The sequence below is a fragment of the Plutella xylostella genome, chromosome 20, assembly GCF_932276165.1.
Source record: "Plutella xylostella chromosome 20, ilPluXylo3.1, whole genome shotgun sequence".
NCBI lineage: Eukaryota > Metazoa > Arthropoda > Insecta > Lepidoptera > Plutellidae > Plutella > Plutella xylostella.
Genome location: NC_064000.1, coordinates 5,386,426 through 5,410,339, shown reverse-complemented (window position 1 = coordinate 5,410,339; position 23,914 = coordinate 5,386,426). Strand labels below are relative to the sequence as shown.

Below are 23,914 nucleotides of genomic sequence, written 5' to 3'. Positions count from 1 at the left end.
TTAGACACACTTTCAATTAAAATATTATCATTTTATATAGGCAATTATATACAAACTATCAAATAAACTGGAAGAAACTATAATTTGAAAAGTGAATCTTTATTAATAAATAAATGTAAGTTTAGAAAAAAAATCTTTAAAGTCAAACTATACTAAAAGATAATCTAGGATTAGGATTTAGATTTATAAAAAGTGTTATTTACAGAAACATGTGAAGAAAAGTTGAATCATGCCTACATGCAAAAGTACTTATAATAAAAGAGAACTGGAAATTGATTATGATCATGCTGCCTTAAATATGGTTTGAAAATGCGGCGATCTGAAATGGACACAAATGAAAAAGAAACGCTTAAAGCTATGTATAAATCTAGGAAAAATCCTCTTCTCATGCAGGCAACTGAAAAGGAAGAAGTCAGAACGTCAAAGTAGACTATGGTATAGGTATAAATCTTATATACAGCATTCATATTCTTTGTACACGAAGATATAACGTAGTCACTAATATAATTTATGATAGAAGTATTATTTGAAAATATTATAGAAGTGACTGTATATTAAAACTATGTATCAAGTGAAGCAATACATTGAAAATCATATTAAGTGTAGTGTAGAAAATTTGACTGAAACGAATGTCGAATACCATATTAGCAAAATTTTGGAGATTCAAATGTATTGCTTAACTTACTATGTTCCTAACACTAAAATGCTTATTGTTAAGAGGAAAAGTTATGGCAGAAATTTTCGGCGGTCGGCGAAATCATGCTGGAAAATATGAGACAGTATGCTACTGCGGTAGGTTCAGATTGTCAATGGCTGAAAATGTACATGTGGGTAAGTATAGTCCATGGAAAAATGTGATCGAACTTTTTGTTCTACAGAGTCCTGAATGTTGGTGATCGGTATGGTCCTTTGTACATCGTGAATCATGGTGATCAAGTCCTGACATGTGTATGAGAGTTCCATAGATGATCCAATGCCTTTTTTCCTTACCAATATAATCACATTTTGGCACTTCTCTCCTTAATGTATAACTTCTCCCGATGTCAAATTCCTCTGGTAAGAGAACACCAGTCTCGCTGGTTCTATGGAAATTTGCTGAGAATTGGCGTCTGGCCTTATAGAGTTGTCGCTAGACTTCCCCTGGTAGTACGTCCCAATTTTATACAAAGTCTTCCTTCCTTTGTCCTGGTACGGACTCTTCGTGGTCGACCGGAAAAAGTTTGAGAACTCATCGCGACTATAGAAACCTCTTTTCTGGTCGTTTCTTTCTGTTACTCTTGTTGCGAAGTCTTTGAAATCGTAAGGGCTCTTTGTTGAGGTCACAGAGTATTTGTTTATAGACGGCGGGTATGTGATGGTTGTCGGGGTGGTGACGTATTTGTACTCGTAAGGTCTCTGCGTGGTGGTCGTAGTGTAGTAGAAGTATTTGTAAGGGTTGGCGGTGGTCACGGTAGTCTGAGGCACACTGTTGGTGTAAATACTTGGACTCTGGTTCTGGTTGTAGTAGTTGGGGCTGTATTCGTTTACTATCGGCGAGGTTTGTATGATTGGCTGTGTGGTCGCTTCGTAACTGTGTTTTGAAATAAATGTAATTAGTATTCAAGGTTGCGAGGTTTTCTTTGTACACAAAATGACGTTATGAGATTGTGTGGGTATTCTCATAATTGAGTCAGTTTTGTGATATTTTTTGTTCTAATGATAGATAATATAAACAAATATAAAGTTAGCTTACTACTAATAGGTAGAAAACTATTTCCGTGTATTGATTTTTGCTAACTGCACAAATTATTATCAGCACCAAATAAATATATTATGAATAGTCATGAAAAAAAACTTTAAACGATTAGTAAAAATCGACACATGGTAAATTTTATAAGTACACTTGTCATTATCACTAACCTTAAGATTCTTAAATATATGTTTAATTATTATTTTATTTTATGGCAAACTTAAAGGTACCCAGAATGTGCCCTAATTTTAGCACTTCTGACTGACGATGACACAATATTGCCACCAGGAAGTGTATCAAGAACTTTTTTCGGACGGAATTGATTCATTTCAAGGTCCGACTTCTAGATTTTATTACTACACTTATCACTGAGTCCTCCTTTAGTCATCCATGAAAATGAGTTCGCGATAGACTTCCCACTGAATACCCATATTTCTAATCCCGTGTGTTACCTGGTGACGTTGTTGTAGAAGGGGCTGGTGTCCGGGCGCACGTAGCTGGGCGTGTGCTGCGAGTAGTCCGGGATTATGTTCTCGTGCTCCGTGATGCAGCGCCCGTTTATGCAGTACTGGGGGCGGTGGGAATGAGGTTAGGTATAGTGAGATAAGACTGAGATACAGTCATGTTGAAAACATTGCCACATCTGAATGATACAGTCGACTCCATAATATGAATTTTATGTTTATATTGTAAAAATACAGAAATCGTCGGTTACTTTTTTTAGAGGTGTGACATGGTAAAACAGTGTATTTGTCGCAGCCGGATCGTATAACCCGCCGTATTACATGACGGCTAGCCGCATTACAAGACAGGGCCGCTTTGTAATGCGGCGGATCAACGTTTAGTCTTATTGAATACGGCTAAATGAAAATGCGCCGGATTGTATTCGACCTCATACGTCATTCAATACGGCTGGCCGTTATGTAATACGGCGAGAGATTAGCCGCCGCTTTGAAAGATTTTATTTATTTATTTATTTATTTATTTTATTTTAGGAAAACTTTAGTTTTGATTTTTAACACTCGTGGCGTTGCTTGACATAACAACAATAATGGCGTTGGATACAGATATTTGATGATGATTACAACGAAGAAATCGTGTCAAATATGCTAGTAAACAGTACTTCAAGAACAATTTTCACGTGAAATTAAATAATTTCCATTCCGAATATTCCGATCAATGCGGTACAGTGAAAAACGTACAAAAGATATAACGCACATCAATCAGCTAAAGTGACCATGGATTCTGCTGGTCGGCGGATTTCCAGATAATACTACTGGGTCAAAAAATATAAATGTGGCCGGCAAAGATTATTTGATCTTGAAGAGACTGCGACGAGGCAAACGTAGTGTGGGACGCCCTCAGGCTAGATGGGGTGACGACTTGCGAAAGGTGGCTGGTTATGATTGGATGTGGAATGCTGTAGATCGCATCCAGTGGTGTGCTTTGGGAGAGGCCTACGTCCAGATGTTGATGATGAAGAATAATAATTCCGGAGATCCTACAATCCGAGTAGTTCCCATTAACAGTATTTTGATACTTTAATGGAATTCCATATGATAGATTTACTCTATTATGATTACAAAAATCCTTCACCTGTAATGTCATGCTTAGTATGGACATGGTTACCCTACAATTCAGTAGTAGTACGATGCGCCTAAACGTGGGCCGCCGTATTGAAGAACGTATTGAAATGACAATGCGGCTAAACGTTGATCCGGCGCATTACAAAGCGGCCCTGTGTTGTAATGCGGCCAGCCGTAATGTAATACGGCGGATTATACGATCCGGCTGCGACATATTGACTAGATAGTACATTTTCACACACACGTAAGTAGACATTCACATTATATCCAGTCAGCAAACACAAGAGCCAGATTTTGTCACCGTGGTGAAAGGACTGGCCAGTCAGATTAGCGTCAGTTTCAGGAGGGTCATTCTCTAAATCGACGAACGAACGGGCGAGAATTGTCAGTGACCCCCCTGACTGCTACGTGAAGCAGCTCTCGAGGATGGACCTACCGCTCTCTCGCTATAATACCTCTTTTCTCCAAATTATGATATTCTCCATACCTGTCCGTCCCCGCACGGGGATCCCTCGGCGGCGGGCCGGTACGCCACGCAGTAGCCGCTCGCCGCGTCGAAGCAGAACAACTGAGCGCAGACACGCTCGTCTTTGAAGCATGCGCTGGAAGAAGGAAATAGTGGTTATTGGCGTAATTTGACAGCTTGGGTTGTAAGTAGATGGTAAAGGCAGGTTTTATGCAAACGTAGACTTTCAAGATCGAACCTGCCAAACTGCCTGCTAAACTGGCTCTTAAATCCTCGTGTCTATTTGGAGAAGCGGGCACTTTACCAGATGAGCAGCCAGCGTTCATATTTCTTAGCTACCTAATACTGTGAATATCGTATCTCAATCTCACCTAGTCCCCCGATCCTTGCGACACTGTGCGTCCAACGTGAGTAGTCGGCCCGGCAACACGCGCGGTAACGAGTCGTCTTCATGAGGTGAGTTGTATAGGCAGGTTGCTGTGTCGCCACTGTAATTAGGTAATAAATAATTAATTACTTCGGTGTTTTAGAAATGCTTTCACTTTGTCAAAAGGTACAAAACAATTAAATCATAGTACCATTGAGGCACGTCTGTTAGGAAAATACATGCTAAGAAACTCCTCACGAGTCTTTGCCCTCATGCTAGGTATAGCTGCACAGGTCACACCGTCGAAAGTCGAAACAAATGAACATCATCTAAGTACAACAAAAATATCCCGTTTGGCCACAACGCCACAAGCTGGATAGATAACATGTACTGACTTCAAGAAGTGGTGGAAGCTCTGCACGGAGCAGGGCGACCAGCGGAAGCCCTTCTCCGTGTGTCGCAGGCCCGACATGATGAACCCGTCTTCCCAGCGACACTTCTCTGCTTCCTCGGCCTCCTATGTAGATTTTACTCACGGTTCCGCTACGTTTCATGCTTTTTGCCTTCAATCTCAACGACGCGACGTCTTTAGCCGAGGGGACTCCAAGAGAGCTTTTGGAGTGAGTACCTTAGAGTAGTCGCTTTTTGCCGGGAGAAACCTACAAGACGTCTTTCCCACATGCTGGATAGAGCTTCTTAGCGTATCGGTAGCGAATACTAGAGGCAACGTAATAAGGAAATTGGGATCTACTATTACTAACTTCAAGAAGTGTTGGAAGCTCTGCACGGAGCAAGGCGACCAGCGGAAGCCCTTCTCCGTGTGTCGCAGGTCCGACATGATGAACCCGTCCCCCCACCGGCACTTCTCTGCTTCCTTACCTCCAATATAGAACGTTTGAACCTTTTTAGCTTTACCCAGTGATATACTGAGCTGCGGGCATTCTAAGAAGCAAGACTTTTGGAGGGACCTTTATTTAGTCCCTTTAAGCAGGGAGAAGGCGCCATTCGACGGCTTTCCCACAACCTAGGTAGAACTGCAGAGGTAACAAAGCCGAAACAAAAGGCGATCATTAAAAAAGTATGCACTAACTTCAAGAAGTGGTGGAAGCTCTGCACGGAGCAGGGCGACCAGCGGAACCCCTTCTCCGTGTGTCGCAGGTCCGACATGATGAACCCGTCCTCCCAGCGGCACTTCTCCGCGCCCGGCCCGCCGAGGTACGAGGGCGGCGGGCTGCCGTCGTGCACTGCGCCTAGTCTGTAAGGGAGGGTGGGGTTAGATGTTTTGCCATTACATTGGTTATTGTCTTTGGTTGATTTTAGTAACAGCTGTCATACTCAGAGTTTTATACCCAACACGTGATATTGGCAGAATTTAACGTTAAATTTTACCAATACAACACCTACCTAGTTTTAGTGCCAACTGCCATAAAACAAGAATTAAATTAAATTTTATCAGAGTAGCTTCTGAATTGGGGTAATAATTTTGAATGCATCCCTATATAAATCTGTACCAATATTTTATTTTATTTGATGAGCAGATATTATTATTTTCTTTCAGCGCATAGCTCGTGGTATTATTGCATTAAAATGTGTTAGACAAATAAAAATAATGAATCGGTAGGTACCTAGTCGAGCGGGCCTCAGTGATCGTAACTGATCGCTGAGGTTAAGCAACAACTGACACGGTCAGCCATTGGATGGGTGACCAATTTCAAGTGGTGCTTTTCTGGACGCTTCCGTGCTTCGGACGGCACGTTAAGCCGTGGGTCACGGTTGCTGCAACAGCAGCAGTCGTTAAGCCTAGTCAGAGGCCTTCGGGCGGCTTGAAAACATCTGACAGTCGGGTTGCCCACTTACCCGACAACTCTCTCAGCACAAGCTTGCTTGTGTTGGGGTCCACCAACCCGCACTTGGCCAGCGTGGTGGACTAGGCCTAAACCCTTCCTTCATTGGAAGGAGACCCGTGCCCCAGCAGTGGGGACGTAATGGGTCGTGACGACGGTAGGTACCTACATTCTAGTATTCTAATCCGTGACCACTCATATGCTATGCTACACAACATCCCACATAAACTTAAGAAGTGGCTTCTCCGAGTCTCAAACACAACAGTCTGCAACAAACTTACAAATGTCCGACTTCATGGGCGGCGACGATGATTCCGGAGAAGCCGCCCGTGTCCTCGATGATGGCCACAGAGTTCACCTTCTCCAGCCTCTTGTTCACCACACACGCGCCGCCGACGTACGCAAAACCTGACCGATTAAAATGTCTTAGAATTTTGGACCGCACAGCAATGAGGCCGTTTACAGAAAGAAGGTTTGTAAACTTTATATTACCAGCCAGCGCGGAATTTTTTAAGAAAAAAACAATGTTCCCGCCATTTTTATTGCGTTTTGGAAAAAATATGAAACTGGCAAATCGGTGCTGCCAGCCAGCTTTATTTCGGTACTTAAACGGCCTCATAGTTGAAAAAAAAATAGTTTAGTAGGTAACGTAAAAAATAGTTTTTTGGAATGCGAGGGTAGGGTTTTCAGGATATATGAAGTGCTGATTTGGAATTGATGGTTTCGATTTAGATGTGTATAAAACAGGAAACAAATATTTTTATAATACAGATGTGACAGAAAATATTTATAATGAAGGAAGGAATACTTACAGCGCGGGTGCTTGGCGTACGAAGATATGAGTTAGTGAATAAGGCATTAAACACCATGCATAATTCTAAATTAGTAGCCAAATCCCTTTCATGCACGTAAGATAATAAATTAGACCTAGGTACTTAATAAAATTTTGTAAGTATCTACAACTTATGTAGTAGGCAATAAAGTTAATAACAGTGACCAAATACCACTATGACTATATTAATAAATTGGTAAATAATAGTTTATAGTAAACTTACAGTGGGTTAAAAAGCAATAACAGTAGGTTCAATAAAAATAAATGCGATGAAGCTTTTAAAAATTAAAAAAAAATACGCAAAATATAATTTTATAACCGCCAGTCCCGCAGTAAAAAAAATAGTTTTTTTAAGTATTGCCATGCCATTGCTAAGACGACGATCTAATACAGTCATGCTTGCTTTTTAAATGAAAAAGGAGTAGAGCAAGCAGTTTTTTTATGATTATATTAAATAGTAATTTCAATCGTTGTAATATATTTGATAATTACTTAGATACGCTCATTGAAGAAGTGAAGAAATACCTAAAAATATTTTAAATAAACATTAGAAAAAATACAATGTGGGTACTGGGTAGGTAGGTACGAATGAGCATGAATGTCGCACAAATATACATAAAACACTGTCGTAGGTACTTAATAATGACTATGGTACGATGTTGGTAGGTATATACAGTACATTTACACGAACACAGAAAATACTAGAAGAAGATACGGCTTAGAAAGGATAGTATTATTCACAAGGTGCGAATATGTCACGGAACGGACATGGACTGAGGATGGAGCGTAGAATAAGGAGTCACAGTTGCTCTCGACTCCTTATTCTGGGGGGTAGGGGTAACGAAATGGACAGGTGAAAATGTTCCTGTGTGAAATATTGTGTACAACAGAGGTGAGGGATTTGAATGAGAGACAAGGCGTGCTCGGGATATTGAGGGTATTAACACACGCCTACCTGCCGTCCCTCTGTTGCATGCATCGTTCGCATATTGTCTTCTGCACATGTCTAGTCTGAAAGCGCACGGAAACAAACATTTGAGTAAAATTTACACCAACATTTACTGAGAATTCCTACCTCCTACGTTATACACGAATGAAATAATTATCACAGTTGTCTCTACTCTTGTAACGAGTAGAAATAGTTTTTTTTGTTTTCTAACCTAAAAGCAAACAAGAAATCTGCTCTCGGCAAAAAAAATTCAGCGCCATTACCAAATCCTTTACCTTATAAATTATTATTAACCAAGCCAGGATATTATTTTGAAAGCCGCTGTTAATCCGCAACGCAATCCATCCTACGGAACTAATACAGTGTTTTGAATAAATTTACCAGCGGTGCCTTTAGTACAGCGGCCACCTTTGCGTCGCCGACACATGTCGTACCTGTTGGTTAAATGTAATTGGTATCTTCATGTTTCAGGCCATCTTGTCTTACTATCTTAAATTAACAAAATTATTTTAAGTTTTGGTTAAATGGCGCTAAATGTAAAATTTAAAAATAATCACGACCTTACCTGTCGTATCCAGACTGCTTTGTCGTGTGAGCATAAAATAACAATAAAATAGAGTGTTAGACCTGCGTTACTTACTTAATGTAGCTGTTTGGAAAATACTTTAAACTTTAAGTTAGGACTTTAAAACAGACTTTAGTTAAGTAGAAGCGTAATCTTTATTACGAAACTCCTCCTGTAATGATGAGATTGTCGCGGTAGGTAATAAAAAGGAAACTTATAAAACTAAACGGGGTTTACGAGGTCATAAACCAAGAAGTCGTACCTTCATATTACATCATTATAAAATAAACACTATACTTTTAATGTAGGCAGTTATGCCTCCTAATAGTTAGAGAAGAGACCTACGTAAGAAAAAATAAATTCGGTAATGATTTTTTTATTGGGTTTTATGCCAACCAAAACAATTGAAAATGTCATAAATTAAGCTAAAATTTTAAAAATATTGAGACATCTTTTCTTTTGTTAAAATCTGGTATCACACGAATCTTAAAAATGGAAATTTAAGGATCTGAATCGTTCAAGATCAAGGTTTGATTAAATTGACCCGGTTCAATAAATTATGTGGGTTCAAAAGGAGACTAATTAAGGCTAATTAGTCCTTAGCTAATTATCAACATCAAAACATTTATAAAATGTTGAATTTATGTGGTAGGTTTTAAAATTAAAATGCCTTCGATTAAATACGTTGCCTAAAAAAATAAGAATATTTTTCGATTATGATTATCATTGTCTCCTTAACATTTTTTTTAAGTTAAACGTTGCAAAAAAAATATATACGAGTGGTTGGTATGTACGGTGGCCTGCGCCTAAAAGTATACAGGCGGAGTTTTTGAAATAGCGATCTTAAGCTCACATGGTGCTCAAGCACATCCACATAAACACCACTGCTACACACATCACACACAAAACGTCCCCTGATTTATAACAGATGTAGCTGGTCCCTTCATCATCAGGGATCGATTTTAAAAACTCCGCCTGTATACTTTTAGGCGCAGGCCACCGTACATGATAACGACAGCAAAATCTTAAACATTTCTAGCTGTATTAGCAAATGTATCATAAAAAGGCCCGCTTCGCTCATTTTTTTCAACTTACTTGGTGATGGCAACGGCAATGTCGTAGACCGGCAGCCTCCGCTCTCGGAACAAGTACTTGCCCATGTCCGTGAGAGCGGCTGCCGAGTCTATCGCGTCTCTGCCTACACGGTTTCTTTCAAGATACGGCGTAGCGTCGCGCCCCTGAAACAGGAGAAATGGTCATTGTAGTATATAATCATAAGAGACAATAGGGCTCGAAGAGTAGATTGCCACTTTCTCCGGTCGACCGGACCGCGGTCCCGTGTCACTCCTTTGACTTCCACTTGTCAGCTCATTTACCTAATGCCCAATGCAAAAGGAAATCTAAGTTATTTTTGTTCATCTATGCTGCGATTGTTATATACTTACTTACCTTCAGAACAATAACTCAGGCAGGTAGGTGAGCAACTGAAGCGATTAAGTAAATAAAAAGTCTAATCATTGCATTGCGACTCAATCCAATATTGTGCAACGGTAATGTACTCTACCGGTTGACAAAAGAAACAACAATACCTAGGTCAAAGTCAATGGCAGGCCATTTACAGGATCAGAAAACAAAGAAAAACTTTAGTCACGCTGTGAAAACGAGTCCAAACGTGACTTGCTGATGATTGTGTAACTTTCCTAACCTTGAACCGATGCTAAATGCTAAATGACTTCTTCCCAGATACCAAACGAGTTTCATTTTCAATACGCAATTAGCATGTTTGATTTAAAAAACGCAAATTTTATGACTAAACACGGAGCGGATGGTATTTTCGTATTTTGTGAAAGAGAGCATGCAACCATACTTTAAAAATAAGTTGTATCTGTCTACATAAATGCTAAATTAAAAGTACTTATTCTAGAGGTAATATAGTAAAAAAGTTGGCATTATGTAGAAAGGCTCTTGGCCATAGACAATAAAAAAATAATCTTGGCGCCATAATTTTATCGATCGAACAAAAACCAATAACATTAATTTCTTTTACTGTGCAAGTTTTATTTCAAGAGTGGATCGATTATTTTATAATGGCCAGCGATGCAGTTTTAAAGTATTTGGTCGACACCAATCGTCCTTACTCTTGTGCGGACATAACTGTAAACCTGCGGGGTGCGTTTACCAAAACAGCGGTACAAAAAGCTTTGGACGCATTGAGTGAATCTGCTAAAATTAAGTGCAAATTGTATGGAAAACAAAAAGTGTATGCCGCTATACAACCTGAAACTGTTCCCGATGACAATGATAAAGAAGAAGGTAGGTTTTATGTGAACCTAACTACTTAAGCATAAAAGTACCTAAATTGCCTGTAACAACTAAGTAATTAATTTTCTTTTTACCCTCAGGCCAATTTAATTTAGTAAAGGCATGTGTAGTGTACCAAAATAATATTTACAAATTTATCCTTCCAGATTACGAAACCCAATTCAAAGTCGTGGCCAAATCTCTAGAGGAACAATCTGAAGCATTGAAATCATCAGAGAGCAAACTAAAATTACTGATTTCAACACCAACGACAGACACAGCGATATCTCTTACAAACGACGCTAGAACTAGGATCGAAGTGTTGGAGAGTAAACTGAATGTTCTGAGGACGTCCACTCAGGTGTTGAGTCCTGAGGAAAAGAGGAAGGTTTCCGAACTACATAGCAAACTGTTGAGTGAATATAGGTAGGTCAATACGAATGTACTTACTTATTTATTTATTTATTTATTTTATTTTACTATATTAGGAAAACTTAACTAATTTATTTTGTAGATAACAATGTCAGAGTAGCTTATGTTTCACAAGTTTCCACCTCTAGGTAGATTAGTTAGGTAGTATAGAGAGAGTTAACTAAAGCTATAATTAGACTTAATCTAAAAAATACACATAACTTTATAACAAATAGAGGGAGTTAAATTATAAAACAAAAAACAAAGACTTACAAAGAAATCAAACTAAATTAAACTAACTAGGTTTATGAGAACCAAAGTAGTCAGAAACCAGCTCATACCTAAGTACTTCTAAAACTTTCGACATTTTATTCATAATTACGGGACGGCAGGACTTTTACTTTTTAACTCCCGACGGAAAAAGAGGGGTGTTATAAGTTTAATTTGTCTGTGTGTCCGTCTGTGGTAGAGTAGCTCCTAAACGGCTTAACCGAATTTAGATTTGTTTTTAGGGTCATAGGCAATGTTGCCCCAGGTATTCTTAGCCATATTTATTAAAATCGGCGTAGCCGTTCCAGAGATATGCGACTTTTAGTGCAGAATGCCGAGGATTTTTAACGTGGTAAAATTTATATTTTTTACGTATTTCAGAAAGCGAAAACGAATCTGTTCGGACATGATAGAGACTATGATGGAAGGCTATCCGAAGTCCAAGAAGACGTTTCTAGAAGAGCTGTGTGTGGAGACTGATGACATGGTCGGATTCAAACTCATGACTTAAATAACTGCCTGAATTTTGAAGTGTTAATAGTAAATATGTAATAAATGTATTCTACTTCATAAAAACTTTTTAATGATCTGCTTTTTTGATATTGCATAGACAGGTACCTACAGTTTTCCAGAATTTACTAAACAAGGTAGGCACCTAATAACTTTGAATTTTGAATATGAATGTATAACGTTGAGCTTAAATCTAAAAATAAAGGAAAAAACAACAATGCAACTCTGCCTACCTGGCAAGGGAGTACAGAAATGCAAAGCGTGAATGAATACCTACCCTGCACACCACTCAAGGCTGACTGATTTTTCGTACAATGGCCTGCACAGAAAGTGTAAACTCACCCTAGATATTATGATGATACCGGCGCTTAATCTGCACGTTGTCGCCGCCGCCGTATTTATGTCAAATCGCGATGACTAAAGGTCACACTATATGCTACCTTTATTTTCTACGTCGATAAAAAACCTGTGTAGCGGCAACAGAGAGTGTCAAACTCACCCTAGATATGATGATGCCGGCGATGGATATCCGTATCCGGGGCCCCTTGAGCAGCTTGTAGCGCAGGTCCACGCCGTTCCAGAACGACACGAAGTAGCGCTTGATCTGCACGTTGTCGCCGCCGTATTTATGTCAAATCGCGGTACAGCGGCGTTTATCTACGACGATAAACCCGTGTAGCGGCAGCAGAGAGTGTTAAACTCACCCTGATCGTTGTCGCCGCCGTATTTATGTCAAATAGCGATATATTGACCTTATCTACGTCGATAAACCCGTGCTTATAGATTGTTAATTGCTAATGTTCGGTGGTGGTAATCCCCCAATGGTTTATTTGCAGCCAACTGTACCTAGCTAATAAGTCTTCTAATACAGCGGCCCTTCACGGGTTCGTTATCGACATCGATAAACTCGTTTAATGCGCGTTCTACCAATCACAGCGCTGTATTTATGTCAAATCGCGATATAGTGACCTTTATTTTCTACGTCGATAACAAACCCGTGTAGCGGCAGCAGAGAGTGTTAAACTCACCCTGGATATGATGATACCGGGATTGATCTGCACGTTGTCGCCGCCGTATTTATGTCAAATCGCGATATAATGACATGTAGCGGCAGCAGAGAGTGTTAAACTCACCCTGGATATGATGATGCCGGCGATGGATATCCGTATCCGGGGCCCCTTGAGCAGCTTGTAGCGCAGGTCCACGCCGTTCCAGAACGACACGAAGTAGCGCTTGATCTGCACGTTGTCGCCGCCGTGTAGTCTGCGGATGTTTGGAAGATTAGTTATTGATTTAAAGTAGGTATGCTTGTGATTGGTTGGAAGGGTTGTTTATAAAGTACCTAGATACGGTGGCCTGCGCCTAAAAGTATACAGGCGGAGATTTTAAAAAAGCGATCTCAAGCTCACATGCTGCTCAAGCACTTCCACATAAACACCACTGCTACACACATCACACACAACACGTCCCCGTGAAAAATTTCATACTTACATACAATCTTTATCCCCCTTATCATAAAGTCAGAGAACAGTTCAATAGCTAAAGCGTCCAGTAACTTTTTTATGAATAAGGGGGTAAATTTGTACCTACTACATATAGGTATAGGTACTTACTTACTATTACTTGTAATCGCTAGTCACTAGAAGTCAAAGTACCTAAAACTACTACATATTTAATTAATTTAATGATTGCAGTTGTAAGACTTATATGGATAGAGTCAAATGGACATTCGCAGTAGCAATTTTCTCACAACAAGCATTAAAAGCAGTAAAAGTAACTGTAAAGGAAGATTGTTAATTTAGCAGCGCTAGTATCGGAATATAGCATTGAAAAGTCAGCCTTAATGAAGTAAACTACGTAATTAAACACCCAAAGGTTGTCTGGAAGAAATCGCTTTAAGCGAGAAGACCGCCATTTGTACATATGTATTAGATTAAGTTTTTTTGTAATGTGTGTGTGTAATGTTGTCCATGTTTTTGTGTACAAATAATGCCGAAAAAATCATTTTTTCCTTACCTATAGCCGTCGTAGTCGACGATAACTAGAATCTCTGGGTAGATGACGTAAGGCGCGTCGCGCTTGCTGCGACTGTGGGTCGTCGATCGTTTCCTTCTGAACCTCTTCGCTAGATGATCAGGCTCCATAAACGCTGAAAACAACATAGGGCAGGGTGAGATTGAGATTAGGCTTCAGCGGCTTCACGGGTCTGTTATCGACGTCGATATCCTTGTTCAATTACTTATAATACCTTTTATTTCGTTCCACCAGTCACAGCGCCGTATTTATGGCGAATGTCGACGTGAATTTATTTTTGTTTGTTTGGGTATACTGTTTTATAATTCGGCCGCCGGAGTGATGTAAGGCAGAAGAAAGGTATATAGCAAATAAGGTAAGTATATTTAGCAAAGAACTACAATATAAAGCGCACCAACTCAAGCCAACGCCAAGCGCGCCACATGTTTCGTACGAAAATATTCAGGGCACCCGTTGAATTCTTTTGTATGGAATGGAATGATATTTTCTCGAATTTTTGATTATCTTTTGTAATTTCTGAGTATAACCTACTTTGGCTGCAGTTTTTTCAGGAAATTATATTTATATTTTTAACTTTAGATGTGTATCTTAATTAATAAGTAGATTACTTATATCAAATGCAGTGGCTTGACCCAGACAGTTAGGTACCTATTTACAAAATTATTTTGCAATAATGTATAGAGCTGTGTGTTGTAAAAGTCAAAGCTGTCAGTGACCCCGTGACCCCCGCAATTTAGATCAAATTCAATAGCAATAAAAACAACTACTTGCTACATTCAAGCACTGTTATTGGTCGGTTCGGCTCATTATGAGCATTGTCATTGGTCAGATTTGGTAATTTGAATAATTTTACCATTTTGGAACAAGTTCGTGGGATAAATAAAATATTGATGCGTTCGACGGAATAAGATTAAGTTCATAAATGTCTATTTATGGCTTAAATTTGACTACTTACTCCATCTTTAAAGGTTATGCGTCAAGATATTTAGAAACTACACTCAAGAGCAATGAAAAAGTTCAACTTACACTACAACCGAAACAAAAAAACACAAATTTCTTTGATCATTATTTAGTTTGTGTAATTTAATAATCTTTGACATGTTGCATTGGAGAGACCTATGTTCAGCAGTAACGTGAAATACAATTAGCTGAAAGACAAATGCTCCACCATACGACTTTTTAATTACCCCTATTAATGCATCCCCCATGCCCACCAGCTTACCAGAAAGCAATGTGATGGCTATGCTATTGCAGCCATCAGTAGTATAAGATCAACATAAGTGCCTACCTATACCTACAAAAAAGGTAGATATTTATAGAATCAATCTAAAGATTGCATATTAATTTCGGCATTTACTATTTTCTAATATTGATCTATCCATATTCAAGGACAAATATCACGTCTGGAGTTCCCAACGGATATCGAGACAAACAAATAACAAACGTGCCGGCTCCCACACGGAACCGGGCCGATTATCATAATAATCGATTATCGTCACATCGATTATCTCGATCTATTATTCGATTGCAATCATATCTGTGTTATATGCACGTGTGTGCGATGACCACATATGGGTAACAGCTGTTGTCTATGGAAAGTTTAGATATGGCAGGTTTTTATTGGCTTTAACTTTTTTTAAGCGATAGTATATTGCTTACTTATGTACTTTAATTTAAAAGTCATATTTTTACATACAAACATTACAGCCTCTCCAGTAATTTGATTTAAAAAATGGGTTTAATTATATTATACGCTGAAGTTAGATTGTAATTTGTAGATCCCATCTATCCGAGTAGATAGGTACCTTGAATTTGGTAGTTTATTAACTAACGAAGTAGGTTACAATCTAGATCGTGTTTTATAACTCTCCTATATCTATGCAGATTATTGCAGATGCCACATAGCACGTGAGCGCTCGTCTCGACTTCAGATCTATGCGTATTTTGTCAAATAGACTCCATAAATAATGTTTAATTGGTATATTAATAGTGATGCCTTTTCTGTTATTTATGTTTCCTCCATGAAAACCTGATTGCAAGATGCTACTGGTATAGCTTTGATTTAGTAATGGTGTGAGGTTGTTAATCACTTTTAATTGTTGTTAGGTGGTGGAAGAATAATTATCTTAATGGTTGGATAGTGCGCTATTTATGTAAGAAGATACTTAATTAAATACGTAACTTTCATATAACTTTGTAACAGTAGGTATTGATTACTTACTCAGTTTTATTTATGAACCATCAGCAGATACCTAATTTATATGTATATTGTAGGTAATAGTAGGTATGTTTTAATTATAATAATTGAGAGTTTTCTGAAAACTCATTTTAAATCAAGGATTCTTCGATTATGTTAAATACACGAACCTAAGACTGATGTGTGTAGTGTACTACAACTATAGCCATCATAACGCCATCTCAGAATATACTAATAAGTATTTTTTCACGCGCTGTCAGAAAACTTCTCTTAACCCTTACTTAATGTTACTTATATGGAAATTAAAGGCGTCCTCATTCACAAACGTCCATTTAATAACAACCGTTGACATGAAAACGCACGGCAACCATAAATACACCACAGTTAACTGGGTATAATGATTATGGATCCCACATGGTTTACTTTATCCCATTGAGTTAAGGACAAAACATAATATGAATGAAGTTTTAAAGTGGTCATGCCCTATTAAGGGATACGTTTCCCAAACTTACCATAGTCGCTCTCATGCTCGTCCGTGCCGGGGTCCCGCTTGATGATGACGTGGGAGGCTCCGTTGAGCGCGCGCGCCAGCCGCTCCTGGTCCACTCGCTGTCTTCGCACTGTGGGGATTAACATACAATATTTATCATCATCATCAGACTTCATACCTACGAGTGTAATAAATAGTGGATATTTAGTACACGCGTACTTATAACTCATATACCTAGGTAGTTTTTCGAAACCTTGATGGTGTCGTCTGATTATATGGCAGGTGGTCTTCCCACTACACTTCGTCTGTTTTTTGGCTACCATTTTGGCGCCGCCTAAGTTCACCTAGATCAACACTATCCCGAATTACCACTTAAGAGTACCTATCGGGTATATCATCTTTCTGCTTATACTACTACTTTTAAAATAATAAGTGATCCATTGATAAATTTTTTTAACAATTTCTGTTGCAAAAATTAAAGATACCAAATATTAACTTACAACTAAGATAAAAATTCACGCAACAAAAAAAAACTAGAGAAACAAAAAACAGAGCTTATTCTCAAAAAGTTCTCTTCTCAGTCACCTCATTTCTACTTACATTACACTCACTTTCATTCAATTTCCAACACCCTGTATCTGCAGGACTTACCAATAGGCAGGCCTGTGTCTATGGACACCATGTCGGCCATGCTGCTGGGGTCGAGGAACATCTCGTCGTCCTGCGCCGCGGTGACGGAGTCCGGCATCGGCCTGATCACGAGCCCGTGGCCGATCGAGCCTTCCTGTCGGGAAGAGTGATCCGTTAGGAATTGTGTGCGGAGATCCGTTAGGAATTTTGTGTGATATGGTGATCAGTTGGGACTTTTGAAAGAACTTGAAATGCGTTTATTTTAAATTATTTTCGGATATCGATGAAGGACTCTGGATAAATTTGTGTTATTATATCGGATGAAGAACTCGGCTTCTAATTTATGACATTAAAGTACCTACTTTGTAAGATTAGCTAGAAGACAGGAGTCATAAAGTCAATGACGAAATTATCATCTAACAATGTAATAAGTGAAGATGTGTAAATAAAATCGTAAAAGTCTTATTTACGTCATTAGTAGACGAATCGATAAACTTATTACATATTAATATGTATTTCGCTTAGATGATTCCTTTATATAAAAGTTTTGAGTGCTTATGTGTTATGTAGGTGGTATGTTTGTTACCATTTCGCATTAGAATAATAAAATTTATTAAGTATATTTTTAGTTATCTGAATAAAGAATTATAATAACTTACCTACATACTTATGTTTCTATAATAGATAAAATTGATACCTATAATAGGGAATATGCAAGAGGTTCAAATAAAGGTCAAATGTTATTTATAATAAACTTTGTTATTTCATAACTACGCCTCCATCAATATTTTTGATTATAATTTATTTTTGAGCAAGTAAATGAAGTTGAAAAGTACAAAAAAACTTCGATAAATTCTAACTTCAGAGAAACGTCACCCATTTTCTTAGGGCGGATGTGACGTCAAAATTCTTTATATATCAATCTCAGAATAATAACTTCTTTGCGTTTACGGCGGAAGTTAAATAAATGTCAAGTGTAAACAAAGAAATGTTAATGTCACCGAGTGTTTGTGATGCTCGTTACGATGGATCACATAAAAATTCTTCCAATAGATCCTAGCCTCCTATAACCTCTCCACTTCTTGTTTGATATGCTTGTTTGTTTGCAAAGTTTAGGACTTTTTATATTTTTTGTTGGTAGTGTATGGGCTGCCACTAGTTGTTCTTTTGTAATGAGGCGTAAACAACCATTCGCTGGTCAACGAGCCACTCAAATATGCTCCATATTGCAACACAATAAAATTAAATTTGTATTGTAAGTATTATGACATGAAAATGACACAAGTTGCTCTTTCTACTTTTAGGTTATAATGGCAGTCGTTAGTATATTTCAAAAGTTGTTATTTTTTTCTAAATTAAGTTATGGAAGAATTCTCGTAATCAGAAGAACTGGACACATTAAATTTATTACGAAGTATGAACGAGTAAACTGTGGCCAGCTGCGGAAAAGTTTTTATTATAAATAAAAGATAATATGTATGTTATACGTTATTATTTTTGTAGAATTAAATTCGGGGATAATCATGTAGCATGTGAAAGAAAACATCGTGAGGAAACCTCAATATTTAGATTAAGCACATTTAGATATGTGACCACCAATCCGCAGTGGACCAGCGTGGTGGGAAATGGTCCAAGCTTAGGAAGGGGGTTTAGACCTTTGAGATATGCATAATGGTTCCGTTTAAGAGAGCCAGGTGCAGGTTCTTTTACCCCCATAGATAATAGAATAGAATGACGCACTAACCCTAGCCTCTCTTACTGAGAACCAAAGTCACAGTAAGTACTTACATACAATACAAATATTACTTTATATTCATATTGCCATAATAGCGTAATATTGTGTGCAAAGGTCCTCTGGTTTGCGCGCTCCCATTTCAAAAGTGCTACTAGTAGCTATTTATGAGCTCCCATTACAAAACAGCCACTGGTCACACTTTATTACCATTACAAAACAGCCACTGATCACACTTTATACACTTCCTTTTTCGTTTGTTACCATGACAACATTGGTTTGTTGAAAATACAAAAGTACTCTGTGATTACTTGATTAGGTAAAAAATCTATGCCGACTGACGGGACTCATTATTCTGAGCCGTGAAATTAAAAGATTATGACGTCACACCAACCCGCCATCCTGACGGGAATTTCAAAGTGGTCGTGATGGTTGTAATTTTTTAACTTTCTTTAAAATACCTTAATTACTTATTTTGGCGTTGAATTTTTTTTAACTATAATACAGTGATGTAAAACTATCCAATAAAAGTATTAAAAAAAATTATGCATATTCCCTATTGTCAAAGCGTGCTTTGTCATGAAACGTACACAATTTAGGAAAAAAATGCTGGTGCGCTGTTTTTGTAGACATTTTTTTTTGTAAGTAACTACATAACAATATAATATAAAAACCAACGGTACCTAACAAAGGTCATCTAAGGCGTAGTTCACACTGCGGCTAGAGAAGTAGACTAAGGTCAGTTACACAATGACCTGATAAGTACAGAGTGATTTGCTAGAACGATTGTAGGTACCTAATTTAGTTTTTTTATATCTGAAGTCTCAACTAGTAGGGTATGTTAATTTTTAATAATTACTTATAAGTTTAGGTAGTTAAATAGATAATAATAATATGGTTTATAAATGTTTGAGATCTCATAAGCAATGATTTCCCAGAGGAATACCGTTAAAATCAAATATCCATAGAAAAGTGTTAGTTTCAACATTTTCAGCGTGCAGCAACATTACCTAATCATACGATAAAAAAAATTTAAATTCATAAATATATTTGCATATTATTATCTAGATCAATCAATTCATTGTGTTTACAATGCAAATTACATCCATCAGATCCATTAACTTAATTATTTTAAATTCTCATAACACTCAATCAGCACATCTATGTGTATGTAAGTAGGCACTTAATGCAGGATATGTAAAACCATTTGTACTCATATCACGCGCGACCGGCACTTATGTAAATATGAATTTACTAGTTTTATGTATGTATGTTTGTACGTGCGCATCCAACTTTTATGGGTGGTAGTTGCCATGCCGAGCTGGGATTCATTCATAAATCTATAGACACAAACACTCACACTTTGTACTAATGTACTCCCTTGCGGGGTAGGCAGTGGAGCATTGCTGCACTCACTTTTCGCTAGAGTTATGTAAGTCCCAATGTAATAGGGGGCGGGCCTATTTGCCAATTCACGGGCACATCCAAGACCCGAGAAAAAATATCTGTGTGTAAACAAATATATATCCCGGCCGGGACTCGAACCCGGGACCTTCGGCACAAGAGTCAGCGTTGCTAACCGCTGCGCCATCCGGTCGACCATGCGATAGCTGATTTTATTATGTACCTTCCTAGGTATTCTTCAGGTATTAAAATGACACGGTATTCCCATAATATAAGGTATCGGTGGCTATAGTTAGATTTATAAAAATACATATAGAGAAAATTTTGAACCTCTTTCTTTTTTCGATAGTTAAATTCCTACATTCGTTTTTATATTCACAAGACTAAAGTCGGTTCATCAACAGTCGCTTGTCCCGCAAACAGAACGATACGTCACTTAATCGCGGGACAATCGACTGTGGATGAACCGTTCAGGGTCTGTCAATTTAGTACCTATCTCAGATTGAAAAATAGACTTTAGTGTGATTAGGTATAGAAATAACAAGAAACTAAATAAATCCAATGACGACCGGATGGCGCAGCGGTTAGCAACGCTGACTCTTGTGGCGAAGGTTCCGGGTTCGATTCCCGGCCGGGGCAGATATTTGTTTAAACACAGATATTTGTTCTCGGGTCTTGGATGTGCCCGTAAAATGGCAATAGGCCCGCCACCTATTACATTGGGACTAACATAACACTGGCGAAAAGTGGGTGCAGCAATGCACCTCTGCCTACCCCGCTAGGGAGTTCATTAGTACAAGGTGTGAGTGTTTGTTATTGTTGTTTTTTTTTTAATAAATCCACTTACCACCAGCAACTTCCCATGTTTCGGATGTCTCCTGATGAGAAGAGCCGCTCCGTTCTCTTCGTCCTGAAACAGTTCCCCGAGTTCCTCCTCTCCCTCCTGAAAACAATAAAAACAAGGTTAAATTTATAAATAACTACATATACAAAAACAAATACTCTGCTGATTTTTCAATAGTCAGATAAACATTATCTGAGGAATAAATGTGTTGCTGTCACTGTCTAATACAAACACTCATATGCGTCAACATTATAATTATTCCTCAGATAACCCTTATCTGACCTAAAAAATCAGCCCTAATTAATATTAAAACCAAATAAAAATATAGGTACAAAAAAATAAAAGAGGTTTTTGGGGATTTAAAAATAGGCCAAAACGGTACCGAAGAACTTATATTTAGATTTTCCCGCGAGCGTGAATTCTGATTCTGAAAAGTTTTTTTCCGTGAAATATATAAGTAGTTATAAATTTTTTAGCTCAAATTCAAATCAAATTCTACTCATTAACCGAGTCTTTGAGAAATGGCGGTAGACTATAGAGGCCGCATTATCTTGAAAATCTACAAATAGTTGAAAAAAAATACGTTGAATATAAATGAATCTGAATCGATCAGAAACTTACAATCGCAAGTTAATGCACCCGGAAAGATTATAAAAATTCAATTATCTTCTCACCATTTATCACAAGAATGATAAGTGATCCTTCAGTTTAGGGTTCCACAAAATTTATTATCTTACGAATTGAGTATTGAGGTAGTGTAAGCTTGCTTGGTTTATTTCAGGGATGGTAAAGATACATAATTTTAGAACTTATTTATTTATCATTTGCATTTTAATAAATAAAATAAAATAAAAAAGTATTTAGACGTATTTAGAGTGGTGGTAGCTCAGTCGGGTAAGCTCCCGCTTCTCACGCAAGAAATGCGGGTTCGAGTCCCGGCGCTGACATGTACCAATGAGTTCTTTTAACTTAAGTACAATGTATGCCATCGCTCTTACGGTGAAGGAAAACATCGTGAGGAAACCTGCATATCTAGATTTAGCACATCTAGATATGTGAACCCACCAACCCGCAGTGGACCAGCTTGGTGGGAAATGGTCCAAGCTTAGGAAGGCAGTTTAGACCTTGGGGATATGCACAAAGGTTCCACTCGAGAGAGCCAGGTGCATATACTTACACCCCCACAGAGAATAGAATAGAATAGAAGTATTTAGACTTAGTATTCGCAGTATTTTTTACTACATATTACTGTGTATTTAATATTAACCTGTTAAGTCTTAAGCAGTAATCAAATTAATAGCTAGATGTTAGCGTCTGATCATAAAATACAGCTCAGACAAAGTTTCTTAATTTTTACACGAAACAGGTTGCTTCACCGCAGATCCAGTAAACTTTAAAGTTCAATACTAAATATTTACCGACTCACAAAAGGGCATTGAAATCGAACAACCTTTGTTTAAAGATGTTCGTTCCTAGGTAGGTACTTTATTGATTCACAATACTCATCGTTTGTAGTTTGTAGAAAGGACGAAACATGACTGCTGCAGGGTTACTCTATACTGACGAAAAACAAACTAACGAGAGCTTTCGTGCAATCAGCACGCTTAATACAACCAGATAGAGTCGTGGCTGGCAAATCAGTGTCCGGAAACTTAGTTTTTTGTCATAGGGAGTGCCCCCCGAAAACCTTTTGAGTCATAGAACAACGCGGACTGGGGATGTTTTGAGTTACCTACTCGAATTGTGTATGGTTTTCTTACGCAAAGATTTTCATTTCCACATTTGAGTAAATCTACAAAGCCTCCAGCTTAAGTTTGTTAGTTATGATATCGATCGTCCTTTTGATCATCGAACACAGCACATTAAACATTTTATGCACTCACGATCAATGAGCTATGGGTATGCTAGGATGCACAAGACGCTACATATCGACATTTTCAGTAATATTTGTACGACGTTATCCTATACATACCTATGTAGTACATAGTATGTACTGACTGTACATTATCTCTAAAAATATCAACAGACGAAGAATGTTAATTGATTCATTCGTCGCGTCGCGACGTGAAGTATTTTTGAATTGTGAAAACAATTGACGGAAAGCCCTCATTGAAGGCTGAACTTGGTACGCTCAGGAATTGTCATTGGAGTCACCCCTGTTCCGCATACCAAATCAATTTAACGTTTTTTTGACGTATCGCATGAAAAGACGTTACCTCAAAGTTGTCGCTCTTCTTAGAATATCGGTTAATAGAGTGGTCATTTATCTATCATAATGGTATCTTACTAGCTATCGTACCACCACAGATACATAAGCAATTAACAAAAGTAGCATTCTTATCGGTCAAACATCTGTCAGATCTATATACCTATACACCTATACATACAAATTATTCCAGGTAGATAAATTAGTAATCATAGTAAGTAAGCTGTAATAATCCTTAAGCATAATGCTTATGTATCGGTGGCAGATACGTTGGTTTCACTACAAGCCAAAAAAATGGTTTCTACCTTGTACCTACCGTTTAAAAATCATATTACATAGTAATCAAATTTTCCCGCATTATTTCTATCTTCACTCTCTACTCGTACCCCGCGAGAACAATATGCGACAATAAAACACCGCATGCGATTATCAGATCTCACTGTGTTAATGTAATGTAATGGCGGCTCTACACTCGCGAGACCCACTGCCGAGTGCAGTCGTACGAGAGTGTAATGGTAGCGCTCGCCTGGCTCTTGATGTCTCGTCT

General features: G+C 38.1%; 2 protein-coding genes across 4 annotated transcripts in view; one reads left to right on the top strand and one right to left on the bottom strand.

Moving 5' to 3' along the window:
• LOC105384643 (A disintegrin and metalloproteinase with thrombospondin motifs 1) overlaps positions 1-23,914 on the bottom strand; it is a 110,525-nt gene that overhangs the window by 1,276 nt on the left and 85,335 nt on the right. Inside the window, exons 4-16 of one of the 3 annotated variants that reach the window (XM_048628163.1) lie at positions 21,165-21,260; positions 17,203-17,335; positions 16,574-16,681; positions 13,847-13,979; positions 12,964-13,093; positions 9,434-9,576; positions 8,155-8,207; positions 6,274-6,400; positions 5,239-5,403; positions 4,153-4,269; positions 3,803-3,917; positions 2,182-2,297; positions 991-1,570 (exon numbers count right to left, since the gene is read on the bottom strand). In XM_048628163.1, coding sequence (XP_048484120.1) covers positions 1,021-1,570; positions 2,182-2,297; positions 3,803-3,917; positions 4,153-4,269; positions 5,239-5,403; positions 6,274-6,400; positions 8,155-8,207; positions 9,434-9,576; positions 12,964-13,093; positions 13,847-13,979; positions 16,574-16,681; positions 17,203-17,335; positions 21,165-21,260 — 1,986 coding nt within the window. In that variant the 3' untranslated portion in view covers positions 991-1,020. Of the gene's footprint in view, positions 1-990; positions 1,571-2,181; positions 2,298-3,802; positions 3,918-4,152; positions 4,270-5,238; positions 5,404-6,273; positions 6,401-7,779; positions 7,836-8,154; positions 8,208-9,433; positions 9,577-12,963; positions 13,094-13,846; positions 13,980-16,573; positions 16,682-17,202; positions 17,336-21,164; positions 21,261-23,914 lie in introns of all 3 variants that reach the window. The other 2 variants (XM_048628162.1, XM_048628164.1) reach the window with 2 other exon arrangements.
• LOC119691611 (homologous-pairing protein 2 homolog) lies at positions 9,698-11,890 on the top strand. The gene is made up of 3 exons (XM_038109382.2): positions 9,698-10,651; positions 10,807-11,065; positions 11,702-11,890. Exons 1-3 carry the CDS (start codon positions 10,426-10,428, stop codon positions 11,829-11,831), a joined length of 615 nt encoding a protein of 204 aa, XP_037965310.2. The 5' UTR covers positions 9,698-10,425; the 3' UTR covers positions 11,832-11,890.